The 12,922-nt window shown below is 36.7% G+C and overlaps 1 protein-coding gene across 2 annotated transcripts in view; it reads left to right on the top strand.

The window, feature by feature from the left end:
* pde7b.S (phosphodiesterase 7B S homeolog) overlaps nucleotides 1-12,922 on the top strand; it is a 262,195-nt gene that overhangs the window by 193,935 nt on the left and 55,338 nt on the right. For both annotated transcript variants that reach the window (XM_041564617.1, XM_018265358.2), the window contains one exon: nucleotides 2,584-2,667. In XM_041564617.1, coding sequence (XP_041420551.1) covers nucleotides 2,584-2,667 — 84 coding nt within the window. The remainder of the gene's footprint in view (nucleotides 1-2,583; nucleotides 2,668-12,922) is intronic.

Here is a 12,922-nt window from a genome sequence, read left to right as displayed (position 1 = left end):
CACCTTGGCATTCTGGAAAAAAATGTGTCCTTTTCTATGATTAAGAAAAAAAAAGTAACACTGCTATTTCAGCACTCATATGTACTTTTGTATAGCCTTTGATGTCATAGCTTTGTGTAACTGACCTAAAAAAGCACCATGAAAGTGATTAAACAGGCATTATGGGAGAGCAAATTGTACAGAGATTTCTAAATTTCTAGAGATTTTTAGAGATGCAAAGGGATAGTATGGAGGACATTCCCTTCTAGCTAGAGCATTGGAAGGGAAACCAATTAATAATCATCACCATATCCTGTCTGTTGCAGGATATCAGCTTGTGTTTCCTGTTGCTCATAATATTTGAATCACAATGTTTATGGAACCCAGCCATTATTTCCTTACTTCCTCACACAACTAAATTTAGCTATATAATTTCGGTGTGTTTCTAGCAGTGACTCCATAACATACAATATAAAAAGCATGAATATATAATAAGAATAATAATAATACAAATATTGCATGCTATATATTCCTGGCCTTAACGCAGTTCATGTATAAGCCACCGATGATTGTTATTTATCCTGTGATTTTGGATAAAAAGGGTTCTAAACTCTATAAATAAACATCATTTTAATGATAAATAAGTCCTCCCGGCAGAATGATGTTGTTAGGAATTTTCACACCTAGCCCCAATGATAATCTTTTGAATTATCACCATCTCTTTTTTCTGGTAAGAATACTTTTAGATTTTGCTCTGTTTGAATCTTAAGGCCTAGGTCCTGGAAATAGCTTTAAATTTGAAGACAAATGGCATTGTTCTAAAAAGGATCATTATAGCTCCATGCATTAAATTATGCTTCATCAAAAATAACTTCTGGACATCACAGTTTTCCCTGTTTGGAAGTAACGTGGAGTCAAATTTATATAATCTCTCTTTAACATTACATTTACTATGCTATAATTGTATGCCCTCAGGCCTTGTCCCATTAAGATTACTTTCTGTATTTTCTTTCCTAAAAACAAACATGGAAAAGAGCAAATACCGCAAACAGATTAATTCACCCTCATAGCTCCACAAATCTGTTGGATGAACTGAGTGAGCCAGATGGACAGGACACAGTCTAGTGCTCTACTGCTTCCAATCCTATTTTCTAAAATAAGGAGTCAACAATTGCTCTTTTTTACTCAGCTCAACACAAGTATGTGGGGTAAAAGTTATGAATAATGCCTAGCTCCAAAACCAACAGGGAATTTTTGAAACATGCCAAATGTTTTAAATATTACTGACAATTCCACCTGATTCACATCAATGCAAAAATGCAACTGCATGCATTTAGACATACCTGATGTGAGTGCAACTCCCACGTGGTGTAATACCCAATAGCACCTTGGCATTCTGGAAAAAAATGTGTCCTTTTCTATGATTAAGAAAAAAAGTGACACTGACAAATCTGTTGGATGAATTGAGTGAGCCAGATGGACAGGACACAGTCTAGTGCTCTACTGCTTCCAATTCTATTTTCTAAAATAAAGAGTCAACAATTGCTCTTTTTAACTCAGCCCAACACAAGTATTTGGGGAAAAGTTATGAATAATGCAAATGGCAAATGTTTTGAATTTTATTGATAGTATTTACAAAAACCCCAGATGAAGTTTATTCAAAAATAGAGACCTTTTCTTGATGGCTATATACTGACTTTTTTTTGAGTATTCTTTATTTTTATTTCCAAGGGTTGGGGGAGGAAAAAATTGGGGGTGCGAGGGAGGGGAAGCAATATGTCTAATTACACAGTAATAACATGAATCATCAATGGGGTAATGGAAGCAAAATACATATAGACACTGTGTGTCCTATTACATATATTTTAATCACTTTGGAGCAGAAAAAAAAAGTCTTGATGAGCCAGTCAAATCTAGACTTATGGGGGGGTTGTAGTTAGTGTTTGTAGGGGACTGTGATTAGCTATTTATCATCCTTGGTTTTAGTAAAGATTTTCCATTGCGTTCAGGTTAACCAATACAGTGCACGTTAATTTCTTATTATGTGAGCAATTTCCTCTAACTTCCATAATTTTTTACGGGTTAGATATTGACTTAAAGATGAGTGTAAAAACACATCTAGAACATTTAGATGTGTTAATGGCAATTGTAGGAAAAACTTTACACTAACATAAACACTAATACTGAATTAAGAAGGTTCTGATCCTTTCCTGAACTTGACATGTTTTTTTGCCCAAGACAGAACCAAGAAGCATAACACTCTGCTTTGCCCCTTACCAGTCCATTCTTCCGTCACTGATATAATTCATGCAAATATTTAGAAACCCCAAGCTCACTGAGGATTACAATAGCAGATTACTCACTTCTGTAAAAGTTCAGAAATTCCTAATGTGAAATGTCTCTATGAATATGTTTTATGAAAACACCACACTGTTGCTTGTCAGTATCTGTATTAATGAATTGAAAATTCCAAAATACATTCAAGTATATGTATGTAGCATATTTGTGCTGCTGTATTGATTGAGTGAAACATGTACATGATACAGAACTTTATTAAAAGAAAACAATATCACCACTAAACCTGGTTATTCTTGTATCTTTCAGGAGATGTTCGAGTGAAAGGTCCAGCAGGGGTTCTTTCTGAGCGCCGTGGTTCATATCCTTTTATTGATTTTCGTCTTCTCAATAGTAAGTATATCTTGCAGCGATTAAGCAGGTTTCCCTGCATGAAACCAATGCAAAACAGTCATAGAAATATGTTGTCCATGAACCCTTGTTTGTTATAGTTTATACAGGAGCAGTGGCCAGCTCCATGTTGTAGTCAGGTGATCCCACTGGTGGCTAATAAAAGGGTTTTACTTTGAAAACAGCAAGTAAGTTGCATGTAAAACTTAGTAAAATGTATTATGAAGCAGTATGATTCTTGAATCAGATAAAAATTTAGTGTAGGACTGGGCAGATATGGGATGACTTTGATGTAGTTGGCCAGCTTAACTATATTGCAATATATGGACAAACAATCTGTTTTGTTTAAAGGGTAAGGCATTTTTTAATAGCTGTAAGCACAAAATGTCTTAAATATATTGATAATGGGTGCAGAGGACCTCTTGTATTTGTCCATGAACTTTGTATATGCCTTTGTCTCATTTGGAAAGTTGCTTAAGTTTAAAAATGTATCAAGGGTCGATAGGATCGACCCAAAACTCGAATCAAATTCTCATCTAATTTGATTCAAATTTTAAAAACTCAATTTGAGTTTTTTTCTCTGAAGGAAGGATGCAAACAACTCCAAATTGATCCCAGGACATCTTCCATAGGCTAAAAGGTTCTTAAAGGGCCAGTGTATGATAAATTTCAAAAATCAAATTTGTATTTTTAACCATTTTGCCCGTAAAAAAACTCAAAAATTCAAGTTTCAAATTCTAAAATTTAAATTTTCACTTCAAACCTTGATAAATCTGCCTCTAAAACTCTATTGAGGAAATGTAATATGTTTGTTTTTTTTTGCGACTAAATATTTAACAAAACACCAGAGCACTTACAACTCAAAGATATCCAGTGTTCCAATATTGGCTGATCAATCTTAGACTGGCTCCACCATGTGCTCCTGTTGTCACATACAATTCTCGTAACAAGCAACCGAATAAGATGAAGAAAGCCTTAAACTTTGCTGCAATTATATTTATTAAGTTGTGCCACTACACATTTCACACTTGAAGAAGGGCTTGTTGCCCAAAACATGCCACAACTTAATAAATTTAATTGCAGCAAAGTTCTGCTTTAAGGCTTTTTTCATCTTTTTTGGAAACTCCAGAGCAGGCATTAACGCAAACTATTTCTTAGCAATATAAAATTTGCTCGCAAATGATTTACTTTGAGAGCAGCGATTAACATTCGCAATAATGCTAATGCACATTTTTAATTACTTTACCCCTTATCAATCCACCAAATTTTACCATTATGTTGCTATGCAGTACACTTGAAATGGCTGGCTACAATCTTCTTTACATTGCTCCATTCATACATATAGGGGCACATTTACTTAGTGTTGAATATCGAGGGTTAATTAAAGGGTTAATTAACCCTCGATATTCGACCGTCAAAGTAAAATCCTTTGACTTCGAATATCGAAGTCGAAGGATTTACTGCAATTACTTCGATCGAACGATCGAAGGAAAAATCGTTTGATGGAACGATTAAATCCTTCAAATCTAATGATTTGAAGGATTTTAATCCATCGACCGAACGATTTTCCTTCAATCAGAAAATTGTTAGGAAGCCTATGGGGACCTTCCCCATAGGCTAACATTGATGTTCGGTAGGTTTTAGGTGGCGAAGTACTTGGTCGAAGTTTTTTTTAAAGAGACAGTACTTCGACTATCGAATGGTCGAATAGTCGAACGATTTTTAGTTCGAATCGTTCGATTCGAAGTCGTAGTCGAAGGTCGAAGTAGCCAATTCGATGGTCGAAGTAGCCAAAAAAAAAACGTTCGAAATTCGAAGAATTTTTCCTTCTATTCATTCACTCGAGCTAAGTAAATGTGCCCCTAAGTAGTGGTCATCAAAATATACATTTCAGAGTGGGTGTTTTCCCATTGCTTTGTAGCCTTGTTGCATTCAAACTTATCAGTGAGAATGACAGATTGCAGTTAATAGTATACAGTTCCCTCTGTTCTAAAATATAGGCTACAGTTCTAAATGGTTTGGTGAAGGAGCACATTATATTAACTGTTAATTCCATGAGTGTACAGTTATGAAATAGGTGTGAATGTTAAAATGTTCTTGGAAAAACATGGTTTAACCACTCTAAAGTCTTACGACAAAATTGAAATGCATAATGATTTATAAGGACACTATCATAGACAAAAAGATATCTGTGTTTAGCTCTTCCTGTTCTATGATTTATTAGATACATAGACAGAAAATGTAGCTCAGCTCATTCTTTTCTAGTGCAATTCTTTTGAAACTTGTCAGTGAATTGATTGTATCTTACTTTTTAACAGTGTGGAGATAAACGGAGAAGCTTTTGCCTCCACTATCCCACTATCAGCATCAGCCCTTACTATCTAAGGACATCTAAAAGGGGACCCAAATGATCAGTAGCATAACTAAGGGATCACAGGCTCAGTTGCTGTTTTTGCACCATGTTCTCTGGCCCCCTAGTTAAGCTGCTAATCAGTTGGGTCCCCCCCCCTCACAGGATTTATAGCTTTCATTGCATGCCAAAAAGAAGTCTGTGCTGCACAAAAACACAAAAATTACTTTTTGAGGTAACTATTTAAGAAGAACTGCTAGCACAGCAGTTAGCCTATATAGGTAGCGTTTACTACTACATTTTTATTAACTTCGGCTACTCTATCTATCAGCCCACGCTCTCTACCAGAATCAAAAGACAGCAGGGCTCATCTACTAATCTCATAGATGCAAGACTATAAAGAGGTAAAAAAATGCCTCATTTGGTCCCATCTGCTGAGCACTTACACCTGTGGGATTTGCTGCTCTCTGTATCCTACTGGTATAAATAAATGCAATGGCATCATTAAGTGCCAGGCCCGTAACTTGCAATTAAATGTCCACACAGCCTCAAGTCCACCCTTCATGAATCCAGTGCTGCTGAACACAAGCAGTGTTGTATTCATTGCAAAGAGCAGGTCTTTTTAGACATGAAAGTCTCATCACTAATGACAAATAATAATTGTTTTGTCAATTCCTCTGAAATTCTTGATTTTTGTCAATTACTAATGGCAGCCACAAGGAAGTCTATACCTTCATGTTAAATAACAGAGAAAACCCCCACATTGAAAGATTTACTCTCAAATTTGCATAGTTGATGTATTCAAGAACTTTTTAGATTCAGAATTGAATATTTTTCTTTAAGAAATAAGATAAAAAGGAGATGGTCAATTTATTTGGAAACTTTGGATGACACCAAAAAGGAATTTGTGCATAAACTTAAGGGGAAGGCTGATTAAGAATTCAGGAATAGAATTTAGTTATTACTCCATTCACGTAATTGTTAAATTGTATTTACTAATTAACTATATCTATTTCTATTTGAGCAATAGTGAATAATAAATAAATGAGACACAGGTCAAAATAGTTAACAATATTTGTTTATTGTTCATGTAAAAGTCTGAATGTTATTTATTTGGAATATGAAACAACACATATATTTACATTCTGTAAACCAGTCAACTTGTTTTATTGTATAATTTCAATAAAAAGAATTTGAAAAGAAAGAAAGTGTGCCATGATGTTACAGATACTAAAACACAAGGTTACAGGTTAATTTCCATTCTTTCAGTAACCTCAGTGCCTTTATTGCTTATGAACATAAACAGAAATAGTAAAAGAGGGATTCTTTGCAGACCTATTATATTTGTATATAAAGCAGTACTATTGGGGCAAATTAGAATGATTCAGCATGTAACTTGTAAAATAAGCCTTGTGTAAATTTAGTCTGTCTGCTAAACAGACAGTGTCACAGCCAGGATCATAAGTCACTTCCAACCTGTGTTGACGTCATTGCATTCACTCCCAGAGTGAGAAGATAATGAATACATTGTCACTGTTTCCCTAGAAATATTTTTTCCTTGGTGATACATAGATACTCCTTTGCAAAACAGAATTCTTAATACGCCAAGTCAGGCCCGGACTGGCAATCTGTGGGTTCTGGCAAATGCCAAAGGGGCTGATATAAGGTGCCATAGAAAGTCAGTATTTAGTGGGCTGGTGGGGGCTGTTTGGGCCTCTATGTACCTGAAATGCCAGGACCTATTTTAATTCTCAGTCCGGACCTGCGCCAAGTTTACTTTCTATGTGAAATCTTCCAAATCTGATGTGGCTGATTTTTGTTTAGCAGTCTTTCCTTTCGATTTTAAGTTACAGAGAAATTATCCCCCCAAATAATCATCCATTTCTATAGATGCATTTGTGAAATATTTAAAAAATGTTTGTCTAGACTGTAAGTTGTTTTAAAGGTTGCCATAGACTTAAGTCAATGGATCACTGATTCCTACTCATAATGCTATAACTAAATAGCTTAGCTGGCCTTTGTAGCTGGTATTTATAGTAATGCTTGTCACACTGCAGGTATGGCACATGAGGCAAATAGATATATTTCTGAAAGGGAAAATAAACCCTCTCAATAAATGGTGCTCAGGTTTAGTTTAGTTAAATGAGTCCTCTACCCAAAAATAGTTTATGATGAAACAACATCTACAACAATTTAATATAAATTCGTGAAAAAGCTCTAAAGCTATTTGTAAATGTAATTGCTATTTAAAGCAGTTTTATTGGCTGTTTACATTGTCCTTAAACAAGGACAAGGCCAGCAGGCACACATTGGAGGAAGAATGACTAGTGATAAGCAAAATTTTCCTCCAAGTTTCGCAAATTTTCAAAGGGAAACAGGATAGAATAGCCCCTTCAATAGGAATGACTTCTGCTAGATTGTTTTCAGATCCATAGAACAGAAAGGGATAAAAAAAAAACATCTGTTTTTTAATTTTAATTATATTTACGATTACGTCTAAAGTAACTGGAATTGCTTGTCTTCAAAACCTTATCCTAAAAAATAAAACATGTAAACAAGTCTATACAGTTCAGTTGGGTGTGGGTATAATTTTCAAAAAATTATGTGAAATGTTCTCTTAGGGGCATATATATAATGCTGTATAAATTGAAATTCACAAAAAACTATGAAAAAATCTGTATAAAATATTGCATGGTGTGTGTAATTTAATGCCATGTGAACATCAGGTTTGACACAATTATTTGACATTGCTTTCAGCGGAAGTTACTCCAAGAAAAAACGTGTAAAAATTTTACACAGTTTTTTACACAGCGAAGCCTGGCGATGGGTGTATTATCCCGCCATTTTTTTACACAGCACAATAAATATGCCTGAATAACAGCAACCTGCAGCAGCCCAAATGGCCTTTGTTTTATTCTTCACCTCCTGGGTGGCTCTGTGGTAAAATATATTGATGAAACCAGTAAAAAGAAATGAGATATTTCTAAATAAAATATTACCAAGATGTACTACGGTATATGTTTTACAAAATGTTATTTGCTCAAATATCATATGAATGTGTAATAAATTTTGAGTTTGTGTGGTTTATCTTATTTGGCTTATAGTTAGTTTAGCTCTAGCTAATAAGAAAAAAACATAACCATTAGAAATTTAATAATACCGTTTTATAAAACTTAAAATGTGTGAATGGTAAGACTGTATGGGCTAATTGTTCTCCGTTGATCTAATGCCCAGTGGAAAGGGAAGGGTGTACTGGGCACATATTATAAATATCTATGGCTAACATAGTACAACAGTCAGCTGTTACAGACACAAATTCATCCTAGTATTTCCATCACATAAATATGTTATTGTGATAGCATATTGAAACCAGTAGATGCAGAAACCATACAAATGGTCCAGGCCAGCCGTAGCCAATTTTACCAGACCTAATTATTCCTACCCCAAATGGCCAAATTGCCAGCATCTATCATTATGACTTCCTTGTTACTTCACCACAGATCTGTGCCAGCTTAATTTGTTTCCATCTCACTATAGATAGTAGTATTTTCCCATCCTGGATTTTGTTAGGAGTGTCTGTGGGCATGCACATGCTCAGTGTGCTCTGGCAGCTGTTGAGAAGCTCAGCTTAAGGGTCGTCACAAATCATCACACAAAAAATAAGGTTTGTTTGTAAACTGATACTACAGGACTGATTATTAAATTCTGATGCTAATTGTATTAGTTTCTGAGCTGCCATGTACCAATAATCTGAATTATTTACGTATTAGCCTTAAATTGTGACATTTATATTATATAAATTATAATTCACAAAAAAATTGCAAAACAAATTGTTCGCGAAAAATTCACAAAATGAATTGAAGTCAATGGACATCAAAATAATGCGACAATTTTGACAAGATCAAAATTTTTATATTTGTGACTCTTTTGTCCAAATGCATTAAAGTTAATGGCACCAAATAATTTTGATGCGTGGCAATTTTGATGCGTACCTATTTTTTTTTTGTCGCTGTGAATTTTCCACAGCATATTTCCGCCAAAGCTTCACAAAAACATTTGCGGGCAGCGAAATTTGGAAATTTGGCTGTGAATCCATGCCTGCCAAATAAGTTCACCCATCACTAATTATATATATTCAGTACAGTGTGCGTTAGTCTCGAAGCTCAGTAACTGATAGCAGTGCAGAGCATGTGCAGCGAATCAGCAGAAAAGAAGTTCTGCAGGGGCATCTTTGGAGGCACAGATCTTTACTGCTAAAATGGTGTGTTTGTCAGTAACGGAACTAGTTGGGGGCAGGCCCTGGTGCTGGCCATGCAGCCGGGCCCGCCCCCACCTGCGTCCGTGTGATTTTTCTCTGCGCCTGCAGCTGACTCCAGCCGGCTGCAGCGCACACGATCTGCCGGGGGGGCCCTGCGGGGGTGCGGGCCCTGGCCCAGTTGCACCCCCTGCTCCCCCGGTAGTTACGCCCCTGGTGGTTGCCTCTGGCTGGTAGAGAAGCCCAAATATAATGTACAACATTTCTGTCATACTTTAAACTTACCGCTAAATCAAAGGGGACTTCATCAAAATGTTCCAAATTGGACCTTCTAGTTGATGAGGCAGGTTCACATTTGTCAGCTGTAAAATACAGCTTTTAAAATAGACCCCCAGCATAATTTAGACAGCATTTTGTGTGAAGAAATGGCCAACCTACATAATAACCAGACCACAGGACAGCAATGTTAGTATAAACTATAATCTCAACAAAGGTAACAAAAAAAGCTGTTCAAAAAAGCACTTACTCATAAAGAGTGAATAAACAATCGCCTCAGATATCAATCCTCTCCAAGCACAATCTGACTGTCACAGTCGATACCCTAAATCCAGAACCAATGCTAAGCATGCGCCTATAAATACAGAAGATGCGCGCCCTTAGTTTACCGGCGCAGAGGAGCGGTGTGGTGGGCATCCCCGCAGCACCGCTAGATCACCAGGGCGGTAAGTTGTTACACTGACTTTGTTCCTATGCTTAATAGCAAAAAAATACTTGCAAGGATAAATAGTACCAAGGACATCAAAACCTAATGAACTTATAACATCACTATCCCTTATTATTTTATTATTTTATTTATTGTTTTTCCATAGCTATAATTTAACAGTTTAATTTAACAGTGTAGTAAATATACTCTACATGAATAGAGTGGCAATAAAGTTGCAAAATATGAGGATATTAGAAGTTGCCTTCAACCTCGTATGGTCATGAAACTCCTCTGTAACTTATAATATACTTATATTTTACAAGGTACTTTATTCACTATACTATATTTAAAATAGGTGGTACTTTATTCACTATAGAAATCTATCTCACTAGCCCTTTCCCTGTAGAACATCCAGGAATGAAATCTGATTTTGAATAAAAACCAAATATTAATTTCTGGGGGGGGTTATTGGAAAGCAAGTGTATAACATGGTGATTGATTATATTATATAAAGATGATGACATATGAGGATGTTTACATATGCATAGTTTGTTGTAATATTGGTCACATGTTCTCTTCTTCCTGTTCCTGTACAGAGAGTATTTGTAGTGTGCTGTTATAGATGTTGCTGTGTTAATCCTCAGGAGGTTGGGGAGGCGCTGGGAGAAGAGGGAACTATGGGACTGGTTGCATCAGGGGGAAAGGAAAGGGCACTAAGGCAGGGGCAGAACTACCGGGGGAGCAGGGGGTGCGAGCGGGCCAGGGCCCGCACCCCCTGAGGGCCCCCCGGCAGTCCGCTCGCCGCATGTTCCCCGGCCAGTTCCGGGTGTACGGAGGGGGGAGGGGGCCCGGCTGCGCGTCCTGCACCAGGGCCCGCCCCCCTCTAGTTCCGTTTCTGCACTAAGGGAGGGCTGATATTAAAGGGGAAGTCACCTGCCCCCCTCATCTTGGAACGTTACAGGCACCCGGAGCGCTGTGCAGGCTTGGCAGCATGTCTGGTCTCCCATAATGGCCACAGATTATCTCACCCCCTTCCCATTGCACTGTTAAAGTATATTGTATTTTTTATTTATATAAAAAGAAAAAGATTTCATATGTCAAAATTACAATATATGTAATACTACTAGAAGTGTTTTGTCACAGCTGCTGGCAGGTAATTGTTTTTGGTCAATGGGGTTCTCTTTACATGCCCATCTAGGCTGCAGTGGCTGTCATATGGGGTAACCTATGTGTGGTATAACATTGCAAGGACGGGTTATCAGTTTTTGGTAATGGTTTCGATAAAAGCTGTGGCTGACCTCCACCCATTAAAGGGAATAATGTGTCCAGTGTTTTTATTGTTAATGTTGTCTAAATCTGCTGCAATGGTAATGTTTTATAATTCAGAGGTGACTGTCTCCTCACAGTCCCCACATGCTTCAGAGTTTCATGTAAAGCATATGTAACGTAAGAAGCAAGTGTATAACATGGTGACAGATTATATTATACAGAGATGATGACGTATGAGGAGGTTTATATGTGTCTGGTGGAGTATGCTGACTGCACAGTAGAACAAAACACACGAGATGAAACAAGATTACAATCATTTGGATTATATTTAAGAGTCTTAGCTACATGAAACTGCTGGATGGAGATAAAGACGTGATAACTCAGATGCTGCTGCATGTGCCAGCCATGTGCTGTATAACTGCAGACCATGTGTATGCACTGCTATAGATGTGAATTTGACAGATTTATTGCTCGCTGTCATTAATCTGAACTGTATGCTGGGTCATGATAAAAAAAAAAGAGAATAAAGGGAGATAATGGATACTGAAAATTTCTGTCTGCCCTCTTTATGAGAACATGATTTCATCTGTACTGTTATTTGAGTGGTCCAGTTTAGCATGTAGTGTGCCTCTCATATTCAAACAACCATGTACTTATCAAGTTTTAGTCTAAGTATATAAAACTAGACTTCAGCCTAGTTTCATCTTAAAAGATTGTTTTAGGAATTTAGTTACAATTTAGTAAGCAACCAATCAGCAGCTTGGATTGGATTTTTTAGCTTTCAAAAAATAAAATAAAACAAAACAAATTTGAGCAACTAATATGATGTGGACAGTATAGTTTCTCCTTACTGTCTTGGTCCAGCACAGATAGATAGATTTCAGTCACACTGGGGGGCACTTTGCCCAAGTATGCCTCTGAGATATCACTGCAGAAACTGTTAATGTAAAAGTAGCTTTTTTAAACCAAAAATGTGCTCAACAGTGTACTTTGTTCACATTTAGTGATGTATTTCCCAGGAAACATTTGGAACTTGGCAAGCATGGTAAAAACCCAGTACATAAAGTATGTTTGCAGCAGTTGTAACCTATGTTCCAGCTTCTTGTTCACTGTATGCTGCACATTTAATGGGAGTAGTCAGAGATGCAAATTGAATGAGAAATTTGGCTTTATTCCTCACAATGTATTATGGGGCTGTTTATTAAACTAATAACTCCTCCTGGGACACGTCATCCAAGAATGAAGAGTCGGGCAAAGTGAAACCACAAACCATATGTATTAATTCAAAAAAAATATAATATGGTTTAAATAATTAAAGGGTCTTTAAATGTCATAAAATGTTCCTTTTTTGTCTTTCTTTAAACTCTTGGAAATATTGAAAGCTGAAAGTCTATATCGGTGTTTCCCAACCAGTGGCTCGTGGGCAACATGTTGCTCACCAATGCCTTGTTTTGGTTGAGTAAAAATCATATGTGCTGCCAAACAGAGCCTCCTGTATGCTGCCAGTCCACATTGGGGCCAACAATTAGCCAACCACAGCAATTATTTGGCACCCCTGGAACAAGTTTCATGCTTGTGTTACTTCCCAATGTGGTTCTTGGGTAAAAAAGATTGGGGACACTGATCTAAAGTATATGTTCCTGTTTCAAGGTTTTTATAATAATATATTCTATAAAGGCTG

Source organism: Xenopus laevis, chromosome 5S (assembly GCF_017654675.1).
Source record: "Xenopus laevis strain J_2021 chromosome 5S, Xenopus_laevis_v10.1, whole genome shotgun sequence".
Classification (NCBI taxonomy): Eukaryota; Metazoa; Chordata; class Amphibia; order Anura; family Pipidae; genus Xenopus; species Xenopus laevis.
The sequence above is the reverse complement of the archived record's forward strand: the minus strand, read 5'-3'. Positions and strand labels throughout refer to the sequence as shown.